Raw genomic sequence first — 12,664 nt, forward strand, 5'->3', positions numbered from 1 at the left:
GCGCTCCAAATCTGTTCCGCGCGCAGAATTCTCGATATATTGTAGTGCGTTTAAACGTTAAAATTAATATCGCGTTATCAAAATTGTGCAAAGAATCACACAAAATTTTGACGAACGATAAACCGAACTAGAGTATCTGTATAGGGAGAGTACCGACAGATCGGTTCATGGAGGGCTTAGGGCCCAAAAGTGCAGCCACCCTTCTAACCAACTTTTAACGCACAAAATTTCACTGCCAGTCTGCAGATTCCAATTCTAACCAAGATGGCCAAGAATGTACAGATATGAGCGTTCTTCCGCGAAATTGAGTAAATTTATGCAAAAACTGAGTCAAACACGTGCTTAATAAATGATGGTTCGTAACAATAGTATCAGTAAATCGCTCTGGATAATTGAAATTCATAGGTTGGCTGCCTTTTTGGGCCCTAACTTTATTCGTGGAGGCATCGGTGAAGGCCTGATGGACTTTCGGAGTTCCAGATCTGTCGATACTCTCCCTATACAGGTACCCTAAACCGAACATAATAAATCAAAATAATCAAAACATACAAAATGGCGGAAGTTAGAGTCCCTTTATACAGAGAGTCAAGACTACACCCCTCATGGAGTCACAAACGAGAATAAAGATTACACAAATTGAACGTTTTTCGTAATCTTTGATCGGCTCATTCTTAAATTCCTTTCTCCGTTCCTTCTCTCATTCCGTTTGTTCCTTGTCGAACCCGAAATTCCTCGGTCCATTCCAGATTATAATCTTTGCAATTGGTGAAAATGTAATCTTTATTCCCGTTTGTGACACTGTGAAGGTCTAAAATCCGGTTAACCAATCAGAAATGGATTCGCATTATTGTCTTGACTCTCAGTATAAAGGGACTCTAGCGGAAGTTAAGGGGCCGTTGGAGAGCCAATCAGAGGCCAGTTGTTTAGTTCTGTCCGCGGCGAAGCTGGAAGCCGAGGCATGGATACTAGAGTACCTGTATAGGGAGAGTAGCGACAGATCGGTTCATGGAGGGCTTAGGGCCCAAAAGTGCAGCCACCCTTCTGAGCAACTTCTAACACACAAAATTTCACTGCCAGCCCACAGATTTCAATTCTAACCAAGATGGCTAAGAATGTATATAAATGAGCGTTCTTTCGCAAAAATAAGTAAATTTATGCAAAAAGTAAACCAAATACATGCTTTCTAAACGACGGTTCGTAACAATTGTATTTGTAAATCGCTCTGGACATTCGAAATTCATAGGTTGGCTGCCCTTTTGGGCCCTAACTTTATTCGCGGAGGCATCGGTGAAGGCCTGATGGACTTTCGGAGTTTCAGATCTGTCGCTACTCTCCCTATACAGGTACTCTAGGATACATGGAATAAGAATAAACTAAAGAGACTACGCCAACCGAGGTTAAGATGGTGGCAAGGCAGTCGTCTTGAAGATAGGTTGTGACGTAGAAAAGTACACGGACTGGTGTGCTGTTCAAAAAAAGTACATTTCATTATGGAACCTGAGGTCCCCATCTGGATTGCATTTTGCAAAAAGGAACCACTAGCAATGCAATGATGCTAAGATTGGGCAACTTCATCTTTTGCAATAAAATTGCGGAAGTAATGCAATAAAAGAAAAACTATGAAATTTAGATGGTAATTATTGTCTTAAATTTAGTTTTTAGCGAGTAAAATAGAAACTATAAATGGATAATCGGGGTTTTCCTCCAAGACGAAAGAAGTTGCACAATCTTAGCAACATTGCCAAGGTCAACATAACCTCGAAACCAGACCTTGAAAAAAAACGGTAGTAAAACAAGCGTGATAATAGTACGGTGGGTACGATCAAAATCGACGATTTTTTTATTGGAAATTGCCACTTCGGGAGGTCATACTAGATGAAAAAATAAAAGTTTTTGTCCGTAGAACCACTTTCAAATCCGTGCAGGATCCAAGATGGCGGCCGTTAAAGATGGCGGCCAAGCGCTTTTTTGAAGTGCTATATCTCTGTTGCTAATTGTCCGATTTTGATTTTCTTTTTTTTAAAGGAGAGTTAAAAGGGCCTAGAATATGAATAAATTATAACAAAGTCAATTTGGCCAACAATTTGTCCAAAATGTTACAAAAATTTTTTCCTTGAAAATTCCTAAAATTTCAAAGCAAAATAACTTCTAACTGAGCAGGAAAATTGATATTTTCTCTTCAGTAAACGAGATGGGTCTTGATCTCACGTTTAATTTGATACCAAAACCATTTTTGTGCTACGAGTAGTTAGCCCGCGAGAGCCATTTAAGTATCGCGCGATCGGCCGCGGCGGGCGATTTCCACCCCGCGTTCATGGCCACGGGCGCGCTTCACACGTGTAAAAGGCGCTGTATCTCTCCAACCGTTCGTTCGATTTTCAAACTTTTGGTCTCGTTTGAAAGCTACTATAAAGACCTGTTCAAATAATGTGCATTTTTACATTTCTGCTTATCAACGCGGTCGAGTGAGGACGTGGGCTCCGTGAGCCGTGCTACATCGACGCGCTGTCAAGTCTCTTTCATGCCGTGTTTCTGAGTTTTTTCCTTGTGTGAAATGGATCCCAATTCTCCGGGAATAAACTTTGTGAAGTGTGCTCATGAGCAAATTGCTCATCTTTGCAATCTTTGTGACATTAAAAGATCTAACTTTTTCACCAAAAAATTCTGGTGCTCGCACAGAATTTTATTTCAGCAGTGCGGTACTTGCACTAACCTTCCAGTGTTCCCTCCCCCTTCAAGTGCTTTTCCACCCTTAGGAGATAGCAAAAAGGGTAAACAAACTATCAATGTTCGCGCTGCAGGACCTCTTCCCTCTCAGAAAAGTGTGAAAAAAGTGGCCTCCCAAAAAAGTGTCACACTATTACAGTGTGAGCACAAACAGTCGGCTCATCTCTGCAAAAAATGCAGTGTTAAGGCAGCTATTGACTGCAAGTGTATACACAAAAAATACCCCTTCAAGTGCTCTATGTGCAAAGGCTTGCCCTATAGCCCTGATGACCTCGATGCACCCGAAGCTTTCACTGATTCTGACTCTGACGAAGGGTCAACTGATCCAGAAGTAGAATCCATGGATTTACAACCCATCATTTCAGATACCCAGTCTTCGGAGTTTCAAGGTGTTAAAACAGATAACGACAGCTTCCAGGTTGTCACCCACCACAAGAGAAGGAAATCTATCCCTGCAAATAGGCCACCAGTACCTGCGCTTAATTTAAGTTCTAAATTTAATATTCTTCAATCAGATAAGTCAGTAGAACCATTGTTAACCCCCCCTCCCATTTTCATTTCTCAAATTCCAAACCCCTTCACCTTTAAAGCAGAAGTAGTAGATAAAATATCTAAAAATTCAAAACTCAAAATCATTAATAGAACCCAGTTTAAAATAATTTTAGAAAAAATCGATGAATATCGCTCTCTCACTAAGGTCCTCAAGGACAAAAAAATAGCATACTTCACCTACCAAATTAAAGAAGAAAAAGTTACTAGAGTTGTATGCAGGGGTATCCCTACGGATTTTCCTCAAGCTGAGGAAACGATACGTTCCTGTCTTGAGGAGAAATACAAGATACCCGTCAAAAATGTGACTCGCATGCTCAAATTTACAGATAAATCTCCTCTTCCATTGCATTATGTAGACTTACTTCCTTTTCCAGGCTCTAACGAAATGATTTGGCAGGTTAAGGAAATCTCCAATTTAATTGTAAAGTTCGAAAAACCTCATCAAAGAAAATCTGTCATACAGTGTAAAAACTGCCTCTCATTAGGACATTCTAAATCTTACTGTTTTCGTCAACCCAGGTGTGCTATCTGTTCTGAATTTCATCAAACAGGGGAATGTAAAACCCCTGATGTACCTACGTGTATCTTCCCCGTTTGCGCCCTTTGCAAAGGTAACCACTTGGCAACCTATCAAGGGTGCAAAGTCAAAAAGGAAGTGAGTAAAAAGAGATTTCCAGTCAAGAGCGAGCCTAATCAAGGAAATCTTAATTCTAACATTAGATCATCAGATAAGAGCTACAGTTCTGCCCTGAAAGGACCGAGCTCTTCCGAAAACAAAACTCCTCAGCCAGCTGTATCACTCACGACAACTGATAACAGCGTTGATTATGTCACAGTAATCAACGAGCTTAAACACCTAGTAACTAAACAAGCAGAGCAGATTGACAAACTGATGTCTGTTATCCTCAAGCTCTTACCTCAACAAGAGGTACAGATCCCACAATCAGTCCAACCTTCCCTACAATCTGATTCACTATCTGTGAACTGATTTATAATAGAATTAATTCTTTCTTCACAGGCACAGGCGTGAGTACGCCCAGCCTCGCCTCTCCATACTTAAAATGGAGAGCTGGGCGCTCACGTACTGAAGTCTTCAACCTTTCCCTTGTTATCTAGTTGTAAATTTTTAATATTTACTTATTTTTATATTTATTTTTATTTTCTTAATATTCTTGTTATTTTGCTCTTTCAGCAGTCTGGGTTTTGTTTTATCCCACCTCCTTCATCTAAACCAGGTTTTTTCCCATTGGATTTTTTCCCTAGTTATTTTCATGTGCAATTTATTAAATTGTACAGCCTAAAATTCCTCCCTATCTAAAACTTTCTGTAGAAAATCTTAACCTACAAATTCAAATTGATACCTTTTAAACAGAGGTAGTTGTTGTAATAATTCTTAAGTGTATTCTGAAAAGTCATGTTCTTTCTTTGTACTGATTTCTTTCTTGACAATAAATTCGATATATATATATATATATTATGAAAAAATACGTGAATTTTTCAATTTCGATCATCTTAACAGCCATTGATTTTTTGTTTCTGGGCGCAATTAGAGCCCTTTATTTTCTTGAGGTGGATAGAAGATTTTCTGACCTTCAAAACGATACCAAAACCTTTTTTGTGTGACGAATAGAAAACGCGTGAGGACGGTTTTGGTCGCGCGCTCGGGTAGAGGTTCGCCACTTATGCGCCGTGCAACCTCGCGTCGGCCCACGTTCATACGCTACAGAACTGGAATATTCGCTGTTTTTTGATCATTCATCGCAAAATTTTCATGAAAATTGTTAATTTTGGAAAATCCTTTCATACCCTCTTGAGACGAAGTGAATACCTATAATGAAAAAATAAATACTCTGGTTAACATGATAAATATGAAAAAATGTATAACGAACTGATTCCTTAAGTTTTTATGAGATGGAGATGGATGAAACCGCAACAAATTTGATTCATTACACTTTTAAACGACGATATATTGCCGATAATCAGCATTCTCATGGAATTTTAGGAACGATTTCTACAATTTTCTCGCTTAGAGGTGAACTCTACTATTTAATTAAAATTGATCGCAAAATGATCAGCGGGCTTAGAATCCTTCCCTACAACCAAGTGCATAGTGCACGCGGAAAACTTTTCCGATGCAACAGCGGCGTTTTTCCCTCTTTCGTCCTCAAAGGCACTTCCAGATGCCTGTTTTCAAACCCTGGAAAAATATACCTGCATGTCGCCTCTATTTTTGGCGGTAAATAGAGGTTTTCTTAGCAGGCGCAGGGGCGGATATCGGTTTTCTTAAATTACGCTGGTAGATATGATATGAATGATAAACCGCAACAAACTTGATTCATTATGTAATTTATCTCGATTTTAAATGGGGATAAAACGGCGATTATCGGCATTCTCGTGGAATATTAGCTATGGTTTAGGTATACAAATTTCTTGCTTCGATCAGTAGAGCTGGTCACGAGCTGGCTCGTATTAGTCATTGTAGTAATAGTTTAACAAAAGTTATTATAAATTGATCCAATTTTAAATAAAAATCCTACCAACGCGGAAGACATCGTCGATGCCCCCTTAGTGTTCCTTAAATGTCATGCAGGGCGGTTATCTGGCACATTGTCAAAGACGGGGGGGTTATCGTGGCTGATATGATGCTCGGATATGGAGAGTTTCCTAAAAATTGAAAGTCCGAAGAAACTCTACTACGTGAACTTTTTGGAGTTCCCAGATTCGTTGTTGGGAAGGATTCTAAACACATTGACCTTTTAGCGATCAATTTCAATGAGTCAGTTGCGATGGTTACAGAATCGTGTTTTGACATTTGATCCTTGTGGATCAGCTAAATACAAAACGATTTGTACGAACAAAAGCTTTCTTCGTTCAATATTAACCAAGATATCCAACTTTAAAAAATCCGGTTGATGACGTCATCCTAAGCGGAACCGCTTTGGATACCGCTTGGGTGTCACTATTATAGTGACACCCTTGGTTTCTTCCACCTTGCTCTCATTTTTCAGGCTGACACACAATTTCACTGGTTACTCAACGTGAAACAAAATTGAAACATGCGTGAAACTCGGATAAAAGCAAATTGGAGGGTTTCACTTCCTCGGCGGGTAACGGCATGAATCGAATTTTTCAAAGCACGATATCTCGGTTAACATTGAACTTTCAGAGTTGCTGTTGGAACAGATCCTACTATTTTTAGCTGCTTTACAAGATTCAAGCATCAGAACACGTTTCTGTGACCAGCTCTACTGATCTAAGCAAGAAATTTGTATACCTAAACCATAGCTAATATTCCACGAGAATGCCGATAATCGCCGTTTTATCCCCATTTAAAATCGAGATAAATTACATAATGAATCAAGTTTGTTGCGGTTTATCATTCATATCATATCTACCAGCGTAATTTAAGAAAACCGATATCCGCCCCTGCGCCTGCTAAGAAAACCTCTATTTACCGCCAAAAATAGAGGCGACATGCAGGTATATTTTTCCAGGGTTTGAAAACAGGCATCTGGAAGTGCCTTTGAGGACGAAAGAGGGAAAAACGCCGCTGTTGCATCGGAAAAGTTTTCCGCGTGCACTATGCACTTGGTTGTAGGGAAGGATTCTAAGCCCGCTGATCATTTTGCGATCAATTTTAATTAAATAGTAGAGTTCACCTCTAAGCGAGAAAATTGTAGAAATCGTTCCTAAAATTCCATGAGAATGCTGATTATCGGCAATATATCGTCGTTTAAAAGTGTAATGAATCAAATTTGTTGCGGTTTCATCCATCTCCATCTCATAAAAACTTAAGGAATCAGTTCGTTATACATTTTTTCATATTTATCATGTTAACCAGAGTATTTATTTTTTCATTATAGGTATTCACTTCGTCTCAAGAGGGTATGAAAGGATTTTCCAAAATTAACAATTTTCATGAAAATTTTGCGATGAATGATCAAAAAACAGCGAATATTCCAGTTCTGTAGCGTATGAACGTGGGCCGACGCGAGGTTGCACGGCGCATAAGTGGCGAACCTCTACCCGAGCGCGCGACCAAAACCGTCCTCACGCGTTTTCTATTCGTCACACAAAAAAGGTTTTGGTATCGTTTTGAAGGTCAGAAAATCTTCTATCCACCTCAAGAAAATAAAGGGCTCTAATTGCGCCCAGAAACAAAAAATCAATGGCTGTTAAGATGATCGAAATTGAAAAATTCACGTATTTTTTCATAATATGGCAAATTATTTAAAGGTAAATGTAAAAATGCACATTATTTGAACAGGTCTTTATAGTAGCTTTCAAACGAGACCAAAAGTTTGAAAATCGAACGAACGGTTGGAGAGATACAGCGCCTTTTACACGTGTGAAGCGCGCCCGTGGCCATGAACGCGGGGTGGAAATCGCCCGCCGCGGCCGATCGCGCGATACTTAAATGGCTCTCGCGGGCTAACTACTCGTAGCACAAAAATGGTTTTGGTATCAAATTAAACGCGAGATCAAGACCCATCTCTTTTACTGAAGAGAAAATATCAATTTTCCTGCTCAGTTAGAAGTTATTTTGCTTTGAAATTTTAGGAATTTTCAAGGAAAAAATTTTTTGTAACATTTTGGACAAATTGTTGGCCAAATTGACTTTGTTATAATTTATTCATATTCTAGGCCCTTTTAACTCTCCTTTAAAAAAAAGAAAATCAAAATCGGACAATTAGCAACAGAGATATAGCACTTCAAAAAAGCGCTTGGCCGCCATCTTTAACGGCCGCCATCTTGGATCCTGCACGGATTTGAAAGTGGTTCTACGGACAAAAACTTTTATTTTTTCATCTAGTATGACCTCCCGAAGTGGCAATTTCCAATCAAAAAATCGTCGATTTTGATCGTACCCACCGTACTATAACCAATAACGTCCCATGCAAACGGATCACGAATTAAAGAAAAGTTTTTTTTTTTTTTTTTTATGTTATCACATTTTGACAACATAAGTTACCTTGCTCATCACCAAAAATGATGAAATTTGCTCGATATTTAGGTGGTTTAAAAAATGTTTTTCTCCAAAAAACGAGCGGTTGGGAGTCTGAGTATCATAGATTCAGGCACAGGGGAGGGGCTTTCTTTGAAATTTTCCGCCTCTTATCACATCCTTTGGAATACTTTTATGTAGGTACTTATTTCATATTCTGAGACTTTTGAATACTTCCCTAGTTTAATTGAGGAATTTATCTTTCAGATCTCACAATGATCAGGGCGTAAAGGACAATATTGTCATCTGTTCGCTTCTTATTACTTAATTTTTGTTAAATAAAGACATGTTTATCCATTTCAGATTCGAATTTCACTTTTCTTTAAAACTCCGGTAGTGTCTCCATCCACTCTCCAGTTAGCAGAATGGGGACAACGCCTTATTTACATTGAAATCTGCTGGTGTCCCTATTCACCCCAATGGAAGATGAATAAGGAAGAGAAGGTGAAAAACAAAATTTACAATACTTAAAATTTTCGTATCATCACGATTTTGGGGGAAAGTAAAGGACTTGAAAGGTCACCACTTCCTGTTAAAAAAAAAACCGGGATTCTCGAAATCAGTAGGCCACAGACGTGCATTTGTAAAAAAAACGTCCCCATTCACCCCATATTACAGTACTACTTCTGTAAATTGTTTTGTCATTCTCGCCACGAGGGTGGGCATTTTAGCAAAAAGAGCGAATTTGCAGAAATCGCGAACAATTTTTTGCCATTACAGCAAATATTTTTTTTCCATGCAGAAATATTCTCAAATTGTCATCAATTACTCTCAAAGTCATCTCATTCTAAAGTCGAGACCTTGTCTTGACTGAAAGATGGGTAAATGACACCCAAAAATAACAATGAATCAGTTCAAGTAAACATAGGTCATGTATAAACACACAACGATCCAAACATCTGATGAGGGCGTCTAACACTGCCAGTAAAGAGCGGCCAGGAGGGCACCTCCAAGTGAGTACCTATGATGCTCACAGATGTTCGAAACTCACAGGCACCAACGCGCCTTAGAAATCGGTCATGGCGCCTAAAAGATGAAGGCTCTGCGCCATCGTGGCCCCTAACAATTGCCCCCTCCCTTTATTCAAAATAAAAAAAGCCTAGTTTTTCTGTTTGCGGTGATTTTTCGAAATTTCCCCCGAGGAGCAGCTGCTAGTTCTGTAACTGAAGCATCTTGCGTCTAACTTGTCACTAAATGCACCGTGATACATAGGCAAAAAGTCAATTTGGCCCCTAAAAGATCTTTAATGGCCTCCTGCAACTCCCGGGTGAGCTTCGAACACTGCTTTCGACCGAATAATATAAGAATGTTTCGTGAAGGTTACTGAAACATCGGAAATTGAACATCCGTAGAATACCTATAACCATAGGATGTCTACGGATATCCTACGGATATTCAAAACAAAGACTGTGTGCAGGGACAGATTTACGTTTTTGGCGCCCTGTGCAGAAATTTTCGAGGCGCCCCCCCCCCCTCGCACGTCCCCCACCCCCGCCCGCGCATTTCCCAACCCGACGGACTTCTTTAGTTACTACGTGCTAACTCTAACTAAATACGAATTTTTCGAGTCAGTGAATGATTCTGGGGCAGAAACCAAAACCAGGTACCTGTTCCTGTTAACTACGAAACTAAAAGAAAGTTTGACCCTTAAAGTCTAGGGTCAAGTCATTTAAAAGATGGAACGCAATACAATCAATCAACAATCAGAAATTCTGAACTTTCGACGCAATTCTCAATTATTTGCAGAGTTTGGAAAAAAACCCAAAATCTGGCGCCCTGTGCAGCTGCACCGATGCACCATAGGTAAATCCGGCCCTGACTGTGTGGCCACTTACCTACCTAGATATCCTATGGATATCCGTATTTTCCCCCAGATATTCATTGAACAGACCGTGTGCTATCTGGGAACGTCGTGTTCACAATTTTTTTCTCAGATTTATAAAAATACAATTTAACTACCCTCCAAACCGCCTAAGACATAGAAATGAACAACGAGAATTGCATTTCCCTCTAAGCTCATTTAAAATTCCACCCAGAACTCATCAAACCCGATTAAAAATAACCCCCTTCCTGTAATTTATAATAAAAAAACGTTCAAGTGGATTCAAGGTGAAATGGCAACGCTGCAACTGCAATGGTGCAAAGAAGGCAACTTTGAACGTACAAAGCTTTCTGCGAACCACCACCGCTTCGCTTTCAATTATTTCATTCAGTACCTATAATTATTTCTTTCCTCGGATTTTATTAAAGAGAATACAAAACATAGAAAAAACAAGATGATGCAGTTTGCTCTCGTTTCATACAGAATCGGCCGATTGTCTCATGAACTGCGTCTTAACTATTAATTCCTTATCGACGTGCAAGTACCTAGACACCTACACTGAGGTGAGCTCCCACTTGCCTTTATTTCCGCTTTCCTGCTGGAAGTTCATCTAGGATGCTTGATCCCGAAGCTGTGGCAATCGGTTTTCATCCAGCCCTTGAAATATTCGACAATCACTTTGAGTAAATATCTGGTGAAAGCATTGAAAAATAGGCATTCAATGTTCACTCCTTGTGTTTCATGTGCGTTAAGTAATTCGCGAAAAATAGAGAATAAGTCACTTGTAAATTTTCTCGAAAGATGCTTACCAATATGATCTTCGCAGCAGTTTCGAGCTGTTGTTGGACGACTTGAACTTCCATTCTTTGGATGTTAAGAAATAATCCACGACAGAGAATATCACATAATTCACAGGACAACCATGTCACCGAGAACTTCATTCGAAACCCGTTTCAAACATCGAGAGGACCCATTTTCCCGACATGGTTTAACGTTTTACACCGCTGTTGGCCAGAACTACATTTGGTCGGCTTGAAGGAGGCCCGTCGATAGTTTACCATATAATTCTCTCGATCTGTATGGTTGCGATTCCTCGATCCGTGAGGCGTCGGATCGTGGACGGGCGCGTCGATACATCGCTGCGATGTGCGAGATTTCGGGCTCGAACGGTAAGCGGTGGCGCCGGGGAAACTTTAAAAATAGTACGATCACATGGAAGGGTTTGTTCCCCGTAAAAAAAAGTCGTCCGCGACTGCGTCACTCATCGCAGTACCATGCGGCGACTGCAACGTCGGGCCATGATCTAGCTTCGCCGAGGTAGGTATATCGCTCTAAAAACCGTCAGAAGAATGCGCCACGTTTTTCCAGTTCACATAACTTTCATAACAAATAGGTAGCAAATTGGGTGTGAAGCGAGGGGCGTACTTTCACCCACACTCCGATGTGCCTTTCGATTTTAGTACGTGGAGGGAGATAGTAGGGTGTTCCGTTTTTAGACAACCATCTCAAAACCTTGCTCCCCGGGCTTTTTCCCATTCCTTTTGGTCCCCAAAAGATAATTCTGAAGTTTCAGCACCATAGCTGAAGTCTACACTTTCCCCCAAAGCGATGCAAATTTTGAAAGCAATTACATTTGTTTAAATGGGGGAGAAAATAGGCATTCCCGGAACTACGTTATCGGTTGTAGAATGCGCCGAAATGATTTCCGACCTGACCATCGCTTGGGAAGTCATCCAGAGGCTTATTTTGAACGAGAAAATTCCACTTTTGACCCAAAGAGGGGGGGGGGGGGGGGTCAGGGCGCAGTAAGTTTTGAGGCGCCGCGCGCAGCAAAATGATCGCATTTCAGTTTTTGATCAACCTCAGAACAGGTCCTCCGAAGCTGAGGAGGCTAGTGCATCTCATAAATTGTAATAAAATAATGTACAAGAGTTGTTTTCATCCCTTCAGAACTATTTTCGACCATTTACACTGTAGGAGGATAGTATAATACTAGGGGGCTACGCCCCCTGGCCGCTACGCGGCCCAACCCCCTGAAGGCGCTCCGCGCCATCAATGGGCCGCTTCGCGGCCCTATTTTTACCCTCCTATCGGTGTTAGTTTTATTTTTTCCCCTAAAAAATTACGATATAAGGTATACTTTACTTTTAGAATGAAATAATTTTTGGTTTTGATGAATAAAGAAACAAAATTATTTTTTTGAAGTCTAAAGGACGCGTTTTGGAATGACTACTTGATGAAATATTGCAGTAAAACAACGAACATTGCTAATCAGGTAATAATTAAGAAATTCGGGAGACGGGGATCGAACCCACACCATGATTAAAGTGGACGCTTCCGACGTCTTTGACGACTCGGCCACCGCTCTACCTGCTTCAGTCGAGGCGAATCTTGTGTAGATAAGTGTAGAGCTGATGCGCAGGCTACACAGCTACTGCGCAACCTCCTCGACCACTGCGCATCCTCCCGCGCATAGCGGTAGCAGTCTCGGAGCATTCTGAAAATTCACTCACTTTTATAACGTGATTGTAAAAAAACCTGGGTCCTATTTCCAAAAT

At 40.4% G+C, this 12,664-nt stretch overlaps 1 protein-coding gene across 4 annotated transcripts in view; it reads right to left on the reverse strand.

The window, feature by feature from the left end:
* LOC109037546 (exportin-4) overlaps nucleotides 1-11,269 on the reverse strand; it is a 76,635-nt gene extending 65,366 nt beyond the window's left edge. For 2 of the 4 annotated variants that reach the window (XR_002009485.2, XM_019052268.2), the window contains exon 1: nucleotides 10,916-11,258. Coding sequence is in view for 3 of the 4 variants with exons in the window: in XM_019052268.2 (XP_018907813.2) it covers nucleotides 10,916-11,047 (132 nt within the window). In the remaining variant the exon portion in view is untranslated. Of the gene's footprint in view, nucleotides 1-10,915 lie in introns of all 4 variants that reach the window. The other 2 variants (XM_019052269.2, XM_019052271.2) reach the window with 2 other exon arrangements.
* Nucleotides 11,270-12,664: the final 1,395 nt, after the last annotated feature.

Source organism: Bemisia tabaci, chromosome 2 (genome assembly GCF_918797505.1).
Source record: "Bemisia tabaci chromosome 2, PGI_BMITA_v3".
Taxonomy (NCBI): Eukaryota; Metazoa; Arthropoda; class Insecta; order Hemiptera; family Aleyrodidae; genus Bemisia; species Bemisia tabaci.